Source organism: Chrysoperla carnea, chromosome 4 (assembly GCF_905475395.1).
Source record: "Chrysoperla carnea chromosome 4, inChrCarn1.1, whole genome shotgun sequence".
In the NCBI taxonomy this organism is placed as follows: Eukaryota; Metazoa; Arthropoda; class Insecta; order Neuroptera; family Chrysopidae; genus Chrysoperla; species Chrysoperla carnea.
In genome coordinates this window covers 44006182-44027863 of record NC_058340.1, presented here as the reverse complement: position 1 = coordinate 44027863, position 21682 = coordinate 44006182, and the positions used below count along the sequence as shown (strand labels likewise).

At 29.4% G+C, this 21682-nt stretch overlaps 2 protein-coding genes across 3 annotated transcripts in view; one reads left to right on the top strand and one right to left on the bottom strand.

Annotated features, from left to right (window-relative positions):
• Positions 1–384: 384 nt before the first annotated feature.
• Positions 385–2831, top strand: LOC123297400 (cysteine sulfinic acid decarboxylase). The gene is made up of 3 exons (XM_044879047.1): positions 385–1164; positions 1224–1591; positions 2098–2831. Exons 1-3 carry the CDS (start codon positions 484–486, stop codon positions 2696–2698), a joined length of 1650 nt encoding a protein of 549 aa, XP_044734982.1. The 5' UTR covers positions 385–483; the 3' UTR covers positions 2699–2831.
• A 3954-nt stretch (positions 2832–6785) lies between these two features.
• Positions 6786–21682, bottom strand: part of LOC123298497 (cAMP-dependent protein kinase type I regulatory subunit) — a 125558-nt gene continuing 110661 nt past the window's right edge. For both annotated transcript variants that reach the window (XM_044880513.1, XM_044880515.1), the window contains exons 2-5: positions 11495–11869; positions 10456–10762; positions 7600–7804; positions 6786–7209 (exon numbers count right to left, since the gene is read on the bottom strand). In XM_044880513.1, coding sequence (XP_044736448.1) covers positions 7125–7209; positions 7600–7804; positions 10456–10762; positions 11495–11869 — 972 coding nt within the window. In that variant the 3' untranslated portion in view covers positions 6786–7124. The remainder of the gene's footprint in view (positions 7210–7599; positions 7805–10455; positions 10763–11494; positions 11870–21682) is intronic.

The window sequence follows — 21682 nt, the reverse complement described above, 5'->3', positions numbered from 1 at the left end:
CCCAATTTCCTAGATCACCGTGAAATACGAGTTTTCATTTATTATCTTCGATAATATTTATACTACTAATAGTATCTGAGAGTGTTGCGGGTAGGGAAGAATTGAAGAATTGGAAATATTATTCTTAGTTGTTTATAAATGGTCGAATTTAAAAAGGTTCAGGAAAAATATATTATATTGAAACAATAAATGTATAAATATTATTTCTGAATCACTCAATATATATAAATTTGATTCTTAGTTGATTTTAAAATAGGGAAAGTTTATTTTATATTTTAAATTGATTATTAGCGAAACACAAGGTCTTCCCTCCAATTCGAAATGATTTTTTATTTTCTCTCACTACTCAATAGAAATATTATATAAAAAACAGTTGTTTCCGCTCAAAATTTACTAGTTCATGGTTCAGTCGTGCAAATTGAACATCGTTTGAAATATTTTGTTAACAATTGAAGCACGAGGAACCATTGTGAATCAACAACAATGCTTGCAACGCCAACAGTTCATAAATTAGTCGATAGTTACGAAAATCTTCATTGGAATCGACGACAAATGTCTCCAAATCAATCGTCAGAACATAAAGATCATGAACCAAAGAAAAATTGCAGTTTGAATTACATAAAACCACAGACTGATGAAGAACCATCAAAAGAAACTGCTTGGTTTGAATCTTTGGCAAGTCGAAGACATTTTGAAAAATTTTTACGGGACACCGTGGAAGTTTTAATTAATCATGGACTCTTCGAAGCAGTAGATAGAAAAACTAAAGTCGTAGAATGGATAAATCCCGAAGAAATGAAACAAAAGATTGATTTTAAATTAAACGCGTTGCCAGAAAATGAGGGTAAATTAATGGATTTAATTAAAAATATCATAAAATATTCTGTGAAAACCGGTCATCCATATTTTGCGAATCAATTATTTTCGAGTGTTGATCCCTATGGATTGGTTGGCCAATGGTTAACGGATGTGTTAAATGCAAGCGTTTATACATATGAAGTGTCACCAGTGTTTACGATGATGGAAGAAGAAGTTTTACGTGAAATGAGAAAAATTGTTGGCTTTCCAAATGGTGAAGGTGATGGTCTGTTTTGCCCTGGCGGTTCTATAGCTAATGGCTATGCGATTAGTTGTGCTAGATATAAATTTTTCCCCGATGTTAAGGTAAAATGAATTATTCAATTTTCTTGATGAATTATTTATTTTGAAATTTCTTGTTTTAGACTAAAGGACTTCATTATCTCCCACGTCTTATATTGTTTACATCCCAAGATGCTCATTATTCAATAAAAAAACTGTCGTCTTTCATGGGTTTGGGTACCGATAATGTTTTCTTAATAAAAACTGATTCTGTTGGGAAAATGTCAATGGAACACTTAGAATCTGAAATACAACGTGCGCTAAATGAAGGAGGCGTTCCATTTATGGTAAGCGCAACCGCTGGTACTACAGTACTTGGCGCATTTGATCCATTAAATGATATTGCTAATGTGTGTGAAAAACATGGGATGTGGTTCCATGTAGATGCAGCCTGGGGAGGTGGAGTTTTAATGTCAGATAAATATAAACAGCGTATAAAAGGAATAGAAAGGTAAGCTTTTTTTTAGATTCCAAATTCTCTTTCTTTTAAGTTCTGTGTACAGGTATTATAAGGTTAGTCCAAAGTTTGCAGCATTTAAAAATATGATCGTAGAAACAATAAGTTTGTATAAATATTCATAAATGAACAATGATACTGTTTCAACTTTTGTTCGAAACTCCTTTTCGTAATCAAACAGCACCCCCCCCTCCCCATTGGAATCTCTCTTCATAAATTTGAACTATTAATATAATCCTGTAAATGCTGCCATTTATGAAACGCATTTCCACTTTCTAGTTAGCTGTTCAAGCTTTTTCGACATTTGTTGATATTTAATGATTTTTTATTTTGAGATTGGTGACCATGGATATTCGTCACTTTTTCTGTAAAAATAAAAAATAATAAAATTTTCTTTTACTCGAAAAACGAGCCCGTGTTGGGTAAAAGAGAAATTCGAATGTTTCTGAACATAAGATTTATACTAAATAAAATATTAAATATATTGGTTATTGTTACAGAGCGGATTCAGTTATTTGGAATCCTCATAAGTTATTAAGTGCTCCACAACAATGTTCCACAATGTTAACACGTCACAAAAATCTGTTAGGCGAAGTACATTCATCAAATGCCACTTACCTGTTTCAAAAGGATAAATTCTACGACACACAATATGACACTGGCGATAAACACATTCAATGTGGACGCCGGCCTGATGTTTTGAAATTCTGGTTTATGTGGAAAGCAAAAGGTTCATTAGGTTTCCAAAAACATATTGAGAAAGTATTCGATAATGCTGAATATTTTACAAATTTAATACGAAAACGAGATGACTTCAAATTGGTATTAGAGAACCCAGAATGTACAAATATTAGTTTCTGGTATATTCCACCGTCACTAAGAGATAAGAGTGAAAATGATTCTGATTATAATGAACAGTTACATAAGATTGCACCTAAAATTAAGGAACGTATGATGAAATCAGGTTCCATGATGGTCACATATCAACCATTGGGTGTATATCCAAATTTCTTTAGATTTGTCATGCAAAATTCCGGTTTAGAACATTCTGATATGCAATATTTTGTCGATGAGATTGTACGATTGGGTCAAGATTTATAATTTTGTATTTAATACTTGTAATACGTAATATGATTTATTTATTGTGATATAATTGTAAGATTATTTATCTGTATCTGATATTTTTAAAGAGTTTAAAAGAAACGAATAAATTTTAACTCAGTGTAGCCTTAAATTAACCTGAATATATTGCCTTTTTCAATTTCCAAAGAATTTTGCGTTTTATAACGAACAAAAATTTAAGAAAACGTTGTTGAACAATTTTCAATGTGTGCCTTGGAAATAAGCTGCCAAATAATATTTATACTATCAGAAATGCGACCAGAACTTGATAAGAAGATCGCAGTATTTTATAAACACGATGTAACTTGGAGCTGAAGAAGGAGGTTTGGAGTTTAAAGAAAGTTCAGTTGTAAGGACTGTTGTCAAGTTTTAAGCAGATGTGCGCCTTTTCTTCTAAAAAAAATTGTTCAGATGACAAATCTACTCGAGGTGTCGTACTTATTCCGATTTCTTAAAACTGTGAATAAAATGTTCGGGAGCTTATCAAATTCCTTGGTGATATCAATTTCTTTCATCGCCTCCACTTTATTTCCCTTTTTTAAAAGGGAAATAAAAGACATATAGACATACGAATATTCGCGAATGCCAATGCGTACATTCGCCACATCACTGCTATTTATGCCGTCTACAGTACTTACCTATAATTTTTTATACCATGTATATGAAATATGCTAAGGTATATTAAGTTTAGTCTCAAGTTTGTAACGCTTTAACCTCTTCAGTACTTAATTAATTTAAAAATTTGACACTCATTGATGCATTTTGTACAATATATTGTACATATTTTATGAGGAAAATTACTAATTTCACTTCAAAACTTTTGTGAAATAAATTTTCCAGTTAATATAATTATTTTTGAATATAAATGAACAATATTCTATGATGTTTGTATTCATAAAAACGTTTATTTCTGAAATATTTCAAAAAATATATTTAAAAAAATAATTCGTATGGTACTGTATACTCACTGTCAGAAAAAATGCCACAGTTAAAACATTCTAAGCGTACTCATCATATGTTATGTTATAATAGTAACACTTAGAATGTTTTAAATGAGCATTTTTTCTGACATTGAGTATACGTATGCTAAATTTTTATGTACAATATATTGTACACCAGTAGTGAAGAGGTTAAAATATTGATGCTATGAAAAAAATTTTAGTATGGGTGTTCATAAAATCACCTAATTAGCCCATTTCCGGTTGTCTGTCTGTCATGTCATATCACGATAACTCAAAAACGAAAAGAGATATCAAGCTGAAATTTTTATAGTGTACTTAAGAATTTATTTTTGAAGCAAAAAGTAAGGTCGAGTTCGTAAATGAGCAACATAGGTCAATTAAGGTCAATTAAGTCTTGGGTCCGTAGGATCCATCTTGTAAACATTGAGAGATAGAACACAAATTTAAATGTAAAAAACGTTCCTTATAAAAAAATAAACAACTTTTGTTTGAAACATTTTTTCGTAAACATCACTGTTTACTCGTGAGAGCGCAAATTGTATAGTATGTATTACATTGGAATATCAATCATATATGTGTAACATGTATGTATGTGTAATGTGACAGAGTAATCAACAATGTCTGTACATGGTATTTCAACAATTAACTCAGTCAATTGTTTGTTTTCACTTGTTCATGGAAAACTTTGAAATAAAAAAACAGAGATATTTAAATATTTAATTTTTTATTGAAATTGTTATCATTTTTCTTTTCAAATTTGTTAAAATTAAATTTTGTTTATATACAACATATATTATGATTCGTTTCATTTTTCTTTTTTTCTTTTTTATATATATTCAATGAAAATTAAATATTTTGACAACAGTTAATAATATACCGGATATTAATTAACTAATTTGTCCATTTTTTAGTATAATAAATGATTTTTTTTTTAAATTTAATTAAAAATATTAATTAATATGATTGTAATGAAAACAAAAAACTGAATATACATTTTGACAAAAACAATAATTGAATTTTCTTTTACTTAATAATACTAGACGAAATTAGAAAAAAGATATATTAAATAAAAAGGTTCGGTAATACATTTACATTTTTTTTTTTAAATCATGGTTATGTAGGATATAATGGCCATGTTTTCAACTTTCTGATTAAATCGGAGAAGGCTAATTCATATTCGTTCTTATAACTGATAAGAGATAGATAAAATAAGCAAAAATTTTCGACAAAAATTGAATTTAAGAATATCCTCTCATAGAAACTTTTGACAAACATAATTGTTTTTCAAAAAAAATTTGTAGAAAAAGTTGTTCTTATGTTCTTGGCGAGAAGGAGGAAACGATATCTCATCTTCTCTGTTACTGTCCAGCTCTTGCTATGAGGAGATGCCGTTGTCATCAAAGCACTGCTGCTGTTCTTAAACAGCTGTGAATAGTTCATGGAGTAGTGGCTAGAAATGAGCCAACCCATTTTCATCACAAACGACCCCATGATTTAAGTGTGTCCCACACCCCCACCCTCCAGGACAGCCACGTAACTTAAAATCAAACGATGAATAGTCGACTCATACTGGCGATATGAGCCAATGACAATTATGTTGTATATGGTAAGTAGGGCAAATAATCGAATTTAAATTTTAAGTTTGGTCATTCTTAATGAAAACCTTTATTAACTCCTTTTTTTTCATTTAAGCTAATAAAATACTTCGAAACAAAAAATGTAAATGTGTCAGCACTTTTTTTTTTTTAGTATAATAAAGAATATAATTAATAATAAACATACATATTCATTTAAATATTGTGAATCCTGCCCACAATTTTTTTTTACATTATAATTTATAAACATAATATTTGAAATAAATTGTTTGTTTAATTCTATTTATCTTCCCAAATAATATTCAAATTAAAAATAAACGAAAAAAAATAAAAATATAAATCAGTTCATCAGATCTGGGATATTTGAAAAATAAAAAACTACAAAATAATTTAAAACACCATCGACTTACAAAACAAGAAAATAATTAAGTGTAATAATTAATTACATTTTTGATATTTTGTAAGTCTAAAATAATAAATTAGTTGATTCATAATTTGTTTTATATTTTTCATGCTGATGGAAAATAATCGAGAAAATTACATTTGAAATAGATAGGGATGTCTTATTTTACAAAAGTATCTTTTTCCTCTTCAAATATAGAACGTTCATGTTTATGATTTGGGGGTGATGAAAAATTTCTTTGTCGCCCCATTTCACAATCTACTATGACTTTTTCGCAATTAAGATCAATTGGAATAGTCTTTCACTGTATTTCTTTGCAATATAAAAGCTGTCTTCGTTTAATGGCGACTAACCTGCCGTGAACTGTGCGTTTAAAAAAGGTTATCACTGTAGGCGCCACTATAATGAAGTTATTGAAGTTAATGAAGTCATTTGGGGGCAATTTTATTACTGTTTTATTAACTTTTTGATTGTTTTCTTAAAAATAAGGTATATTGGGTGGAGTGCGTGTTCCTCCGTTTCTCCCTTGCAGCGAAACCTTTGGTTGTCACGTCCTATATATTCTGTCAAAAAGGAATTTCGTAAATGTTTTAAAAACATCATTTCCGCAGCTATTTAAAGAGAAACGAACAGAGCCGATCACCTATTTTGCTTACAAACGGGGCGTAAATTAGTATGTCTCAGTAAAGGGTCACTATCATTACAATGAATGAAATGATTGGATAAAGAGTTTCCTTGCACTTTCTTTCTTTGTATGTCGACTTGCTAGAAAAAGCTTCCGAAGAATTAATTTTATATAAAATGGGATTACTAATAACGCAAAGCGTTCAAGCAGGGAAGAGATATTAATTCTAGTTTCTAGTTCGAAAACAAGCATTTTCCCACAAGAAATTCGGATTTATTACATCAAGAAAATTTTGCTCTACAATCGTCATTTCATATTAAAAGATATAGCAAACTCTATTCCAAAAGAGATACATTTTCTGCAAAAACAATAAGTTTTGAGTCCATTTAGCACTTAAAAAATTTGCTTAGAAAAAAAAACCGGCGTAAAAGTGCTGTGTCAAAAGTCATAATTCATGCAACCACCCCTATTTCCTATTAGAAATGTTTTCGTGATACTTTAACGTTATTTTGTAACGCGTTGAATTGGCGAGATTCATTTACAAAATATCGTTTTTTGTTAATAATTTCGATTGATTTCCATTCCACTAAATTCCATTATATTTATATAATTAATTAGATAAATTTTCCTAAGTTTTTTTTTTATGAGAAAAGAAAAAAGATCGAAAAGTCTATATTAAATATGTTGATGTTGTTTTGTCATTGAATGGTTACATAATTAAATGGATGATGGATGGATTTATGGGATTATGTTATAACTGGTGGGTCCATTCAAGTTATAAGATGACAATTTATATGATTGATGGCAGTTTATATTGACACTACACCGACAATGATACGAAACTGTTGTATTGTGTAATATTCCGTTTTAAAATATCTGCACATGGTCCCAGAACACGCTCAAATCTGTAAAATAAACATTTATTAATATTTTTAATAATTATTATTCTTGAAAAAAACTTAGGTTTTACCCTACTGATTGGGATATTAACTTCTTTAGCGTTTGTTTTTTACGAAATTTAACTCTTTCTTATATTAGAGCAGGCGTTAGAAGGAGTTTCATTTGCTCAGATTACATTTTTGTTCCTGATACACCAGATAATAATAATGAAATTTATGCAACCGCCGGTGACTACTGCGGCCCTTTCACCTCGTGCTATAAAAAGTCAAATGCCAATTATCAATGACCAAGTAAGACTACTTTTTTCGAGATATTAACAGTTTGAAAAATATCATTTTCAAAGCTAATATAGGTACATCGCTAAAGAAGTTCTTTACAAAAATATATTTTCTTACCTGGCACGATCAAGTTTGACACATTTTAATGGACCTTTTGCTACTACAGTGGCAGCGCGAGGTCTATCCAATAATAATGCAATTTCACCGAAGTAATCACTTGGTCCTAGACGTCCAACTTCTGCTGGTTCCTCACCTTCAGCCCTGTGCTGTAATACTAATGCGGTTCCTTCAACGATTATGTAGAAATCATCACCAGGTTCGCCTTAAAATAAAAAAAATTAATAATATTAAAATTTTTTATAATTATAAAAGAGAAAAATTTCAATAGATATAAAGAGATCAATAGTAAATTTTTTAAAAAGTAAATTAATTTTACGAATTTTCTAAAAAATCAACTGAAACCGGGGTAAATAAACCGGATTTTGATAATCAATTCGGAAAATTTTGGGAGAAGGCTAATTTCTTTAAAATACGTTTCCTTTGTTGTAAAAAACAGAAAAAAGAAGTGTTTCGGTTCCGAAACGTTCCGCACAACTTTCTACACGCGGTTTTGGGACAATTTATCTCCACATTGGTTTCTTTGGTGACATTTTCTTGAATATCTCTGCTTCTAATGATCGAATTGAGACAAATAAAAAAAAGAATTGTTTGTTATGAATTTCTAATGAAGTTTTTTGCATTTTTGTTTTGTAATGTTTCGGCTCATAGGTAATCAGGTTTTGAAAAAAAAAAACCGTTCGAAGTTATTCGAAAGTACATAAAAAACCTGTAATTTAAAAAGTTAAAATTCAATGATTTGTCTGAACTGTACTAGCTGTTGAAATTTTTTAGAAAAATTCGTTGTTCTCAAAATTGAAGCTCAATGTATCGGGCTAAAATTTACCACACTTTTTTATGATCATACGTTACATCTTTTTCATCTGTTGTTTAAAATTAATATTGTAAAAATAAATAATGCTTCACGACATTTAAGATTCACAAAATTTTATAATAACATTGCCCAAATTAAATATATACAAATATTATTAATTGAGTAATTAATCAATCATAATATAATATACAAATTACAAAAGATAAGTTGATTTACCCTGGTGCCCCCATTTTACAAAAAAAGCATGAATGAATGATTACTAAAATAATATTTTCATTTTATTTTTGTTTGTTTATTTAGTAAAGATATACATGTATAGTATGTCTGCCTCCTAGTGCCTGGTCTTATTTTATTAATGAATAATAAATATTAAACAAATATAAATTGTATAAAATATATTATTACGAAAGTTGAAACGAGTGTAATGAATATACTGTTAAACATGAAGTTCCAAACGTTTTCAAAGAAAGGATTTCGTAGAAATTGCATTAAAACTAAGGGAATTTTTCTAGTGTTTTAGGGGATTTTCTTTTGTCTGGATATTGAATAGATCTTTAAATCCAAATCTGTTTAGTTTTCGTTTACTCATTCGAGGAACCGCTCCAACCTCGGAACTAAAATAAGAATACAGTTAGAACCAGGGTCGAACTTAGCCGCACACTACCGCCTTTTTTTAGTTTTTGTAAATTTACCTCGGGCCCCCGACTACTTTTCTTCTACTTTTTTTCTATTTCTATACTTTTCCTTTTTTTTGAGTCCTCGTAAATCTACCTACGGGAACTCATTGACCAAAAATTTGAAGGTGTCATATAAGTACTATAAATAAAATATACGTGGAGCTTCGATCGCCCGTAGCTCAAAAACTTCTAGTTAAAAAGATTTGTGGCCGTGAGGGTTTTTAATCAGAACGATCTGAAGGACATTTCGGAGGCGATTTGAAAAAGTTTCACAAAAAGCCATTTTTCTATCTAATATTGCGGGGTCCTTTGTACCAATATTGGAATTTTAGTTATTGATTATAATATCAAAGAATACATGCTTGTTTTGAGTAACAAAGGGTTTTAGGAACTACGGAGTCCTGAAGAGGCAAAATTAAATAATATTATATTTTTGTTATGTTTGCATAATCAAATATTGATTTTATGAAAATATAATTAATTTTCAAAATATAAATATTATGTACCTTTAAAAATACGGAAAAATTTAAATTTCTAAATATCTAAAATAAGAATGTAAAAAAATATAGACTGATAATTATTTTTTAATTTAATTCAATTCATTTCAATTATTTAGCTAAAACATATACGTAGTTCCTATAAAAAATTCAATTTTTCTTCAGAAGATCGAACAGCAAATCGATAATCAAATCGTTAAATTAACGATTGTTAATGCTTTCTTTATCGAATTGATTTAATGTAGTTAGTTTCGACAAAAGAATAGACAAGACTTTCAAGGCTAAGATTAATGTGTAAAATAAATATATAAATCTCGTAACACTTGATTTTGATCTTGGTCTTTGTCTCACTCGACATTAATTTTTTCAGATTTGAAATTAAAAAATTGCCAATCAAATTAAAGGTACACAATTTTAGACAGTGAGTTTCAACGGAGTTGAAAGAAATTGTGTTTGGAATTTATTTTCGATCGGGACTCTTAATTACAATTCCTGTACATTTATTTTAGTATGATATGTGTCGCCTGTTTTATTGTACGCATAAGAGCGATGGACTGTGACAAAAAGAACAGAAAAACTTCTGGAAGTAGTTAATCGTGAAATATTACGAACTTTAAAAAAAAAATTGCGGGATCAAAAGCAAGAGGATGAACTCGAACATCATTAATAAGTAATTCAATTCATACTAAAATGGGAAGAGTAGACTTATTTCGTCTTGCTGATCGTAATCAATGGAACTCTACGACTACCAAAGCTTGCACTTGGTACTCAAACATGGTACTCGTTATTATATATCATTGGTGAATCCTTCTCAGTTGTTTGGTACTTAAAAATAATCGAAATTATATGATAAAAAATTTATATTTACCTTGCCGTACTATGGTCTCTTTATCTTCAAAACTGACAGGTTCAAGTGCGTCAGCAACAGTAAGCCGTTCCCATTTATCTAAACTTTCTAATATTGACACACGTGATAAAAATTCTTCATACATTTTTCGTTTTCTGATTGTCGAACCCATTAATATACGTCGATATGAATCACGATCGATACCCCATAATTTAACATCAGTTTTAGCACGAACGGTTGCGGCTCGTGGTGTACCATAGATCAATGCTAATTCACCAAAACTACCACCATCACCAATTGTTGTAACCATTTCGGAATTTACATAAACCTGGTGGAAAATAAGAATATATATAAACCACATATTAATAAACTTTTGCTATGTATGGCATTTATAAAGAATGTGCAGAAGAAAAAGGTATCTTGTTATAAGAAATATTTCCTCCTACCAAGTTTTCCACTCATATTTATTTGGCAAGGACGCAAATTGCATTATCGTAACTCAGATTTTCATTATCTACATGATTAAGATATTAGTAGTCTTGTTTGTAATAGCATAAAATTTTTGTAACAGCAGGCCCCTACGATGAAATCATCCAAAGGGAAGAGGGAGGGGGAGTTTCAAATTAAGTAAATTATGTGATGTACAGAAAAAACGTTTTCCAAAACTCTGTGCGTATCGTCCTCTACATCGCGATGAATATTGAGCGAGGCTAAACTCTAAGGTATGTTTTGAGACGACGCAAAGCTGAAAAGGAACGTTAATTCGCTCTTTGGAAACGTATCTTCATTGTATATCTTCAAATATCAGGTGGTTCGACTGAATTTTTAACGTTCTGTAAAAACTATAATAGATAAAAAGTGATTCCCGGCCACCTCCAAATTTTATAGTAAAAAAAAAATCAAATCAGCACCGAATACATCAACCATGAGGTGGTAGCCTTGATAATTTTCTATTCTAAAAAGTTCACGAACTCTGGGCTTATAAATTCAAGTTATTCTTCATATTTTATCTACTAATTATTAAATAAATGCTTGAAAATGCTGTAAATCATCAACTTACTTCAACTTCACCTTGATCAATTACATAAAAATTATCCCCTTCATCGCCTTGTTGTATAATCGCCTCACCAGTTAAACAATTGACAGGAAACATAGCATCAAAAATATCACTACGTTCATTTTCATCTAAATGTGAAAATAGCACATTTTTGGCAATCGCTTTGGCTAATGCTGCCATCGTTTTATAATCTTTTGGAACAACTTTTTTTACATAACTTGTAGCATCTTCTTCTGAGACGGGTTCAGCGCTGATACCGCCACGTCTTCGAACGGGTTGTTGTGCGTGTGTTGGTGGCATTGGTGATAAGTCAGTGTCTGTGTCTTCGGGGGAACCCCCAGCACCAGCCGCTTGTTTTTTTGCATCATGTGCTTGTTCCTGAAAACAAAAAAACATAAAATTTAGGAATTTTTGTATCTGGTTTAGCATAGCCGTAACGAGAATAGGTTCACAGTGCTTGTGGTAAATATTTTCTTCTTTTTGAAATGATAGTTTTTGTTCCCTAATTTTTTTGAACTGAGAACTGGGCAGTTCTTTTGGTGGCTGTTTGAAATATTGTTGTGTCGTCACATTTGCCATTCCGCTTTTCTAAATTCGAAATTATGTTCTATTCTGAACAGAGGAACAGAAAAATATATAAATATTGAGAAATTGAAATAATATTACGGATAACTAATTTTTATCAAAAAGAAAATAATTTTCTATATTCTAAAGAAAGGATGAACAATTTTCACAATTGTATATATAATCTAATCTGATTGTTATGGTGAAAAGTTTTTATTTCGGTTTTTCTTGTTTAATAAGATGGAAATGAAAAATAACTTTAATAAACTATGGACTGCAATAAAAATATTATCAAGTTTTTCTATGAAACTTTTTATTATTTAGAATCATATAAATTCTAAAATTTAATTTATCTAATGGAAAATTTTTCTATAAAATAGTTTTAAAAATGTCAAAAGAGTCTTGATTATTCATTCAGGAGTAGCTATCTTTTTTTTTTTTTTAATTTTTGTAAACTTTTTTCTGAAGTAAAAACTATTGAAATTTAAATGTTTGTATAATTCTCATAGATATAGAAATATTTATTTATGCTCATAATGTATTTTCTTAAAACAACAATTATAAAGGAAATAGTAATGGTAATAGTATTTTCATTCACACTCTAATTTCTACAGACTCATTAATATCAGAAAAAAAATTCCAGAGATGTATCCAACAGTGAATCTACCCTTTGTTATTATAACAATTTGGTAGACATATTCATATAACTTTCATATGATATATATGTCGCAGCCAACTTGCTTAATTAGTTGTTTAGATAACAGCCTAGCATTTTTACTAAACGACGCCGTTCAACTAGCGGCCTGAATGATATTCAGCCGTAGCGTCTAATACAAGATTTAATGAACTATCTGGTTGGTACTCAGGCCATTCATACATTGGGACACCCTATATAATGAGACACCAATGGGAAGTTCATAAACAAACACCAGGTGTTATAGTTCCTATACAGGGTGTCCCAGTAGTATCAGTCGTCCTTATTGCATCAAGTAGAAAATAAAATGCTAAGACGAAAAGTCCTCTTCCATTTCTGAATTCACGGATAATTAGCTATTAATTAAAATAGGCATCCAATCAGAAGAGTGAGAATGAGACGCGAGAGCTTTAATGTGTACAATGTGTGTGTAAGGGGATATTGGTGCGTCTGCAAATGTCTGTAGGTGCTAATTATCCGTGTATCGGATAAAAAAATGGAAGAAGACTTTTTGTCTTAGAATTTTACTTTCCTTATGATACAACAAGTTCGTCCGTTACTCCTGGGACACACTGTGTAGTAATTTTTCATATAGAAGTTTGTTTTTTACAATAATAAAATGAAAAATTTACTTGTCATTCTGTCTGTTTTTACAAATACTATTCTGTTTCATGTCCAAAAATTTTTTTATTTCATTACAAATACTATTCTGTTTTATGTCAAAGAGTTTGGTTTTTTGTTTTTGTTTTTATTCGATTCGCGACAAGAATTACATACAAGTAAAATACAAATAAAAGTATAAAAGTTGTATAAAAAAAACTATACCTTTGATATCCATATTTTATTTAACACGTTTGTAATTTTTTTTACAACTTTAATGGATGTACATTTTCCATAACTAATACAAACATTGTTACATGCTTGTCACAGCATCGTAAATTTTCTTTTTCTAGGTCAATATATATGTTTATACATAAACACGTGCGGTATACTCGGCACGTATCTATACTTTGTTAATTACAGTAGTGTACTAGAAAAAGGGGAAGTTCAGGATGTTTGACAGCACGAGCGTTTCAAAAATTGGAAGCATTCAAAATGCTACAAAACGATAAATAAAATTTGATAGGATGTTTTTTCAGTTAAGACGTTTCGACACCAAAACGATAGTGCTACCAAACATTTTATGTGTCAATTAAAGAGTATTTAAAACATTTTCTGAATAAATTTCAAGCCGATTCTCTATGAAGTTTACGAGAAATTAATTATTAAAAACAGCCCTTTTTACATGGTGGTAGAGACAAGTCGCAATAAATGTTGGTATTTAGTCAATAAGTGCTTTTAAAAATGTTACTATTCGCTCCGAGCGTGAATTTCGTTTCCATGACAACGATACACTACTTTAATTATAGAATTAATGGATGCATATATAATTGTGTGGATTGCATTGAAAACTTACATTTAAAATTTAATATTCTTGTTTCACAAATTTAAATAAATAATTACGATAATTAACATTTGAAAAATAATATTTGTTCAATTTGATTTCTTATTTTCACAATTTTTAATGCATTAAGTTTAATTAATTAGTGTTTTTCAATCATTTTAATTTGACAGTTTCTATATCATTAACATGTAAAGAATTGCAAATTAGTCATAACAGCCCACTTTATCTCCAAAATTTTTCACTTAAAGCGCTGGCATCGATTTTATTATCCCTACCATGACTACGCACACAACGAATATACATAAAATACTTTTTTTAATCAATTTTCTTTGTAATCATACGAAAAATAGAAACTCTCTCAATCTCATTATTTAATAATTTAACTGTGCATAAAAATGAAGAACAGATATATATTCAAAAATAAACTTACTTAAACCATTCTAAGTGTTATTACTATAACATCATATGTGTTGCACATATAATGTTATAGTTATAACATTTAAAACGGTAAACCAAGTGCATTTTTTTGATAAAGAATGAAAATAAAAATGATACAAAAAATTTTAAATTTTATTGATTAATTAATCACACTTTTATATGCCTTTTGTGAAAAATTCATATCGATTCTCTGTAAGGTATATGAGAAATGTGCTCTCTTTTTGGTAAAAAAAACTGACTTTGATTCTAGTTATTTCTCATAAACCTTACGAAGAATCGATATGAATTTTTTACAAAAGACGTATAAACGGTGATTATTTGATAAATAAAATTTTAAATTTTTGTTACCATTTTCATTTTTACGGTATCGAAATACCTTAATGCTAAAACTACTGTGCAAATTTGCATATTTTCTTATGGAGATGTGTTATCGATAAAGACATTTTTTTGTTTTTTTTTTTCGAAAAAAAATTTACATTTAAGTTGCAATTAATTTTAGTTCCCGTGATAAATCCATCAGTTTTTGTACTGAATAAAACATAAAAAGAAAGGTCCCATAAACATTGTTTTCATCATTACTCCGTCAATTTTTATATAAATGACTTGAAAATTTTTCCATTTTCAAGGTTTTTTATAGTACTTTAAAAAGTGTACGGTGTACTTTTTTCAAAATACGTCAAATTTTTCTATTATTTGACGTTAAATACTCCAAATTGCAATCGCCAATAACTCGGAAAGTATTGACTTTTCGAAATATGTTTCAATGACACTTTTTGCTTAGAATTCATTCCTATATCGATTCCCTTTGTTATTTTTAGCATAAAATTGTCCACCCCCTGGGAAAGATCGCACAAATTTTTGTTTTTAACTTCTTTGAGTAAGTTTTAAACAATGCAGTCGCATAGTTTTTATAATGATTCATTGACTGTTCTTGGATTCCGAGGTATAAATCTTATGGCTCTCCCCTAATAAATTTTTTCGTAGCCAATAAAATGTAGTCACTATGTATACTACATTTTTTTAAAACTGTATACACGTATCCATTAAGTGTGGTTGATAGTTTGGGAACTACATAAAAAAGGATGGATAATGACATGTGATGTTTTGTCTGCAATGACAGTAATATGTTACACGAAGACTTTTATTTTTACTTAAAAAAAAAACATAGAAATTCGAAGAAAAACTTTTTACTTACATTCCGTAATGACTGTTGGTTTTGTATTTGATTTGATCTATTAAATCTGATATATATTTGTTATAAGTGATTTTCCATGATTGAAATAATGGGTTATGTAGTTTCTAGTAATTTTCCCCTCCCGAAAATATTGACTTATGCACTGCAATGCAGGTCATCGTTTTTTTAACAGGAATTATGGGTTATTGGGGGAGTTGAAAATTGGTATGCCTGTTAATTCAATGTGAAGGTAGTGCCATTTTTTGCCTCTTTCCCCTTTTTCTATGTCGAAATATCATGTTTCAATAAAAAACATCTATCAATTTGAGACATTTACTGAGGGGAAAATATGACCTTAACGATGGAGCTATGCAGCGCACGAGTATTTTTTTTATTATTATTTTGTGAAATGATTTGAAAATAATGACAACAATTAATGTTCGTTATTTATATTTCGATTATTTGTGCAATTTGTTTTCGTATTTGCCACTATATTACTGTATAAAATTTTACGATTTTACGATAGGTAATAAATAATAGCTTAGATAATTACGACTGACGAAAAGTTTACGATGTGTGGAAGTTTAGTTTTGTTTACTTGGTAAAGATGCTCTTAATCGAAAACTGATATCTGAATTCAAAACATTACTTTAAATTTACAAAATACAGTCGGACAATTATTTAAAAAATTTTCACTTTGAAAGGTTTGAGGACATAACAATAAATTGGGCTTTCTTAAAGTCCAGGCAACTTCTTCGCTCATTTTGTAAACCCTTAGAGATAGAACAAAATTTTAAATAACCTTATAAAAAAAACCACTTTTGTTTGAAAATTTTTTTCGCCACTATCACTATTTACCCGTGAGGGGCGCAAATTAGGACAGAACTATGGTGTCCATTTTCTCCAATACTCTACAAAATAGGCAGTTGAAAATTTGCAAGTAGCTTCAACTTGTGGTCTTGAAAAAGATTCTCTACAAAAGAAAAGGCCGCCATAATTGTATTGATTTTTTAAACTTTTCTAATGCAAGCACTGACATTAAACACTTTCTCTACAGGGTATTTCAACAATTAACTGAGTGAATTGTGTATTTTCATTTGTTTCAACCTTCTTTCTGTTCTATCTAAATTCAAAAACTATTTTCAATATTTGAATTAAAGTTTAATGTTTGGTATTTTCCATTTAATCTTTTTAAAATTTGTTGATGAAAATTTAAATTAAATGGATTTTATCAAAGTTTATCTTTAGAGTATTTTATTCTAATTTTACGCATAATAGAAATAAAAAGATTGTTTTTTTTTTTGTTTAACCACTAAGGATTATATGTCAATCTTAATATGAAAGAGTAAACGAAAAACCATTTTTTTTTTCTATATTTGTGATAAGGGTTGTTTTTACTTTTATTTTTATTAGGAAAATAATTTAGATGTTTTCTGTTTTTGTTTTTTTATAGATAAAATTTCAAATTTTTTATATATATTTATATTTTCTAGTATAAATATGGTTCTAAATTTAATCATATTGATAGCATATAAGGTATTTTTTATACCATACATTTCGGTAACAAGTGAAATTTACAAAATTTAAAAAACCCCCGACAAAAGGGAATATTCATGTATTTTCTTAATTTTTTTAATTCATTGTTTACACCGTTATAATAATGTAAAAAATATAAATACTGTTTAAAAATGCTGTAATTAAGTGTAAACAAATATTTAAAATGCATTATAATTTTGAGATATTTAAACGCAGTTTTTTGGCGCTCTCTGTTGATGACGTATAAGTACGTGATCTTTTAATTGGTGACAGTTCAATGTATAATTTACACTTTAAAAAAATGAATTTACAACACAGAATTTACACTCGTTACTATTAAGTTTTCTAATAAAAAGTCGTAGAATAGTATAGTTTAATGAAATATCATATAAAATGTAAGTAATTAGTATCATACAGTATGTCTTCAAATTTGACAAGCCCGTACTATGATGTCACGTCCGTATAAAAATTTGATTTATTCCTAATGCGATTTATTCCTTGCAAACCGATTTTTGGAAACTTTGCTATAAAATGTTCTCAATCAAGGCGGTTAGATCGTTTAGGGGCTACGATGCTACTGAGATACACACAGACGCACAGATAAAAACCTTAAACTTATAACACTCCTTCTTAAATCAATATCAAAGTGAAGGTCAAGGACATCAGATGAGATGAAAAAGATACTTAGAGAGCTATTATTTTTTGGGACAAATTTTTGGAAATATTTTAATTGAAATTGAAATATTTGAGTTGACTTTGTTCTTTTGAATTATTGTTTTGAATTACCTAATTATTTTACCATTTCACTTTTCGAAATAAATTGAGCCAGGTTTATTTGACCATTCATTTCCATAGTAATTATTTATATGTTAGAATTATATACCTTGCCGCTCTAATATAATAATTCTAACATATAAATAATTACTATGGAAATGAATGGTCAAATAAACCTGGCTCAATTTATTTCGAAAAGTGAAATATATATATATATATATATATAAGCAAGAAAATGAGGCATCGTAATCTGTCAGTACCATACGGTCTAAGTTTTCTATTTGCTTAAATTGTAGTAGTGCTTTCATTTTGTGTAGACAGGAAGGCGTAGTTCATTTGAGGAAAAACAAAACAGCGTTATATTTTATTTTTCTTGATTCCATTAGAGAATCTCAATTTTAATATTTATATCCAATACATAAAAATTGTTTATCAATATATTATGAAAATAAAAACAAACAAAAAACAAAGAAATCAAATAAACGAAAACAAACAAAGTAACTTTATCACCAGGTATGATTTATAATGTCATTTTTATTTCTATCTTTTTCTTTAACCCTTTACGTGTATCGTTAATTTTAAAAAGGTAACTGATAACGCCTACATCAGTTTTTAGCAGATTAGTTGTCTCGAAGAATCTGGATAAAGCAATTAGTTGTAGAGAAATATTGGGGATTAGCCTTGCATCAAAAACGTGATTATTTCTAAAACGAAGGAAAAGTTCGAATATTGAGAAAAGTTTAAATTTTCGATTTTGAATACTTAAACCAAATATTTTAAAGTATACCAGCCATAAGATTATTATATATAATATTACTCATATTTTTCAATATAAATCTCTTGGGGTGCGCATATGATCTCGTACTTATAGTCGTATCCAATTTCAGTTCACATATTTTATTCTGTTTGTCTATTCGGAAGGTATTCATCTTTAATATATGATGTATCCAAGTTTATATAGAAAACAGTGTGGTAAGTAAAAAAAAATTTACCACACATCAGATGATCCTGAATTTTAGAGTAATCTAGGCTTTTAGTTTTGAATTAGGATATTAAAATGCCAAGTTTGGTCAAACAACTTTCTATAAAGTATAAAAATCTTTTCTGAAATATTACTCAAAGAAGACAAAATATTTAACTTAGCGAGACTTAAAAGTAAGAAAATAAATACTAGTTTAAAAATAACTAAAAAAACACCGTTTATTGATATAAATTGTGGATAATAATTATAATTATAATGTAAAAAATTGAAAGCGTGGGATGATCGATATCTGTCAAATCAACTGTTAATGAAAAAACGATTTGGGTTTTATATTACATTTGAAATTACTTATTAGTGAATCCCACTTTTTAGTGCAATAAATCAAATAAAAATGTAATTATTTTGATGTCTCATACCGATTTTGCTTTTGTTTTAAATGAAAAATGTATAAACACAATTTGATTACCTATAGTTTTGTTCTTTTAAGCTCGGTGTAGTACAACAAGAGTAAGAAGAAAGCGATAGCTATTTTACACTGTTATATCCCTGTCTTTTTTTACTTACCATTGGTGTATACATCGAACTAAAAACAACAAAAAATATAGCAAATTTTGTTGTTTTATCAAATCATTATAAATGTATGTATGCATAAATTATACCTATTGTAAGCTATCTCGTTAGCCATATAAAATATATGAAGTAAGAAGAGTTTTTATGGACGTTCTTATGTATGAAACACAGAAGGAATGTTTATTGTGTGTAATGGTTATGTGTTACTGTATGTGATTGTTATTGTATGTGTACAAGTTCAAGTGATGGGTCTGATCGACTGAGTTCAAATATACACATATACGAACTTTCTTTGTTTTACACATAAGAACATCCGTAAGAAGTCTTCTTACATCATATAATTGAAATAGCTAATGATATGGTATACACATTGTATATAACTTACAGCGTACTATATGCTATCACGAATGCTATATACAGCTTAGAGCTTTGTTCAAAAATTTATGAATAGATTCATTTCCTATATTTCTCACATAATTTCTCTCTTTTCATAGTAATAGAAACCTGTTGAATGTATTTTATTTGTTTACATTAATTCGTAATTGTGTTAGCTTGTTTGTTACCAAATAACTTTTGAAAGCGAAGGGAAAAAAATCAGTGTTCAAATTCTGTAGAAACCCTATTTCTTGGTGTGCTCACGGTTTTTCGTGTCATTGAATAAAAGCTAAAAATATGACCTTGTTAAAGTTTCATGCTAAAAGTTAATATTACATTTCATTCTACGTTAATATAAATATTATCAAATAAAATAAATGAGAACTCTAGGATATTTCGAGAACTCTAGGATTTTATTTTAGTTCAGCTAGTTACAAAAGAGTGTTTTTTATGTTTTAAAACAACCATTTATTTTTTAGTTTTTTAGACTATTATTTATTTATCAAAAATTCAGTATAAATATGGTGGCAACGCAAATAAATGTATATATTTTCAGATTTGAAGGGGGTCAAAATCATGTTCAAAGTTTCCGTTACATACTAACATACTATCATACGTATGAAGCTAATAAAAGCGTGTTAATTAAAAATAAGATACAAATAATTTCAACCCTAAATCTAACTTGCTCCTACATCCCTTGTATGGATGGAGACACTTGGGTTTTTTCTATTATGTCATCATTTCTCTACCATTGTTCCAAATTTTATCAAGAACTTTCAAAATATGCCGTTTTTTTATATTTCTCCATTAGAGCAATGTATTTTGTATCGGTTTTCAATTATTTTTTTCTTAAAAATTTGCATGGATACCTAAGCTGAGATTTTAACCACATATTCTTTGAATAAAGATCAAACATTGTTATCATGTCCTCAATGTTGGTTAGGTTAGGTTAGGTTAGGTTAGATTGGCTGTCCTGGGCTGGGACACACTTAAACCATAGGGTCCGTTGTGATACCGTAAATGGGTTGGCCCATACCCGGCCACTACTCTATGAACCATTTGGAGCTGTTTAAGAACAGCAGGAGGGCTTTGACGTCGACTGACTTTAGGTCGGAGAGGTCGTCAAAGAGAGGCTGGCTCAAGTAAGTCCATCTCCTCATGACAAGAGCTGGGCAGTGACAGAGAAGATGAGACATTGTCTCCTCATCGTCATCACTGTGACAGCTCTTGCAGTAGTCGTGATACACTGCCAGGCCTAAGCGTTCAGCATGCTTGCCACCCAGCCAGTGTCCTGTGATAGCCGCAACAACTTTGCGAACAGACGCCCTTGGAAGTGATATGAGAACTTCGGAACACAAGTCTAAGTCTAAGATTGGCCTTTTTCAGAATATCCTCTTTCAGGAGTAACTTGCAGTTCGCAAATGGAACTCTCGGGTATTTATTGATGCTTGTGTCCGGCAGCATCGTGCCATTTCTGGCAAGCTCGTCGGCTTCTCAATGTTGGTTATAAAAGTAAAAATAATTGAGACTTTTCAAAAATAAATCATAAATGAACTGCTATAAAATTAACGACGTCAACAGTTAGTAAATACACATACTTATGGTTAAATTTATATTCGCTTCCATGTCATACCAATAAA

Excerpts from the sequence above, each read along its gene's own strand:
- LOC123297400 (XM_044879047.1), top strand. The coding sequence starts at position 484 with ATGCTTGCAACGCCAACAGTTCATAAATTAGTCGATAGTTACGAAAAT. Across the intron at positions 1,165-1,223 it reads AATTTTTCCCCGATGTTAAG|ACTAAAGGACTTCATTATCT; the intron begins GTAAAATGAATT and ends TTCTTGTTTTAG. Across the intron at positions 1,592-2,097 it reads CGTATAAAAGGAATAGAAAG|AGCGGATTCAGTTATTTGGA; the intron begins GTAAGCTTTTTT and ends TTATTGTTACAG.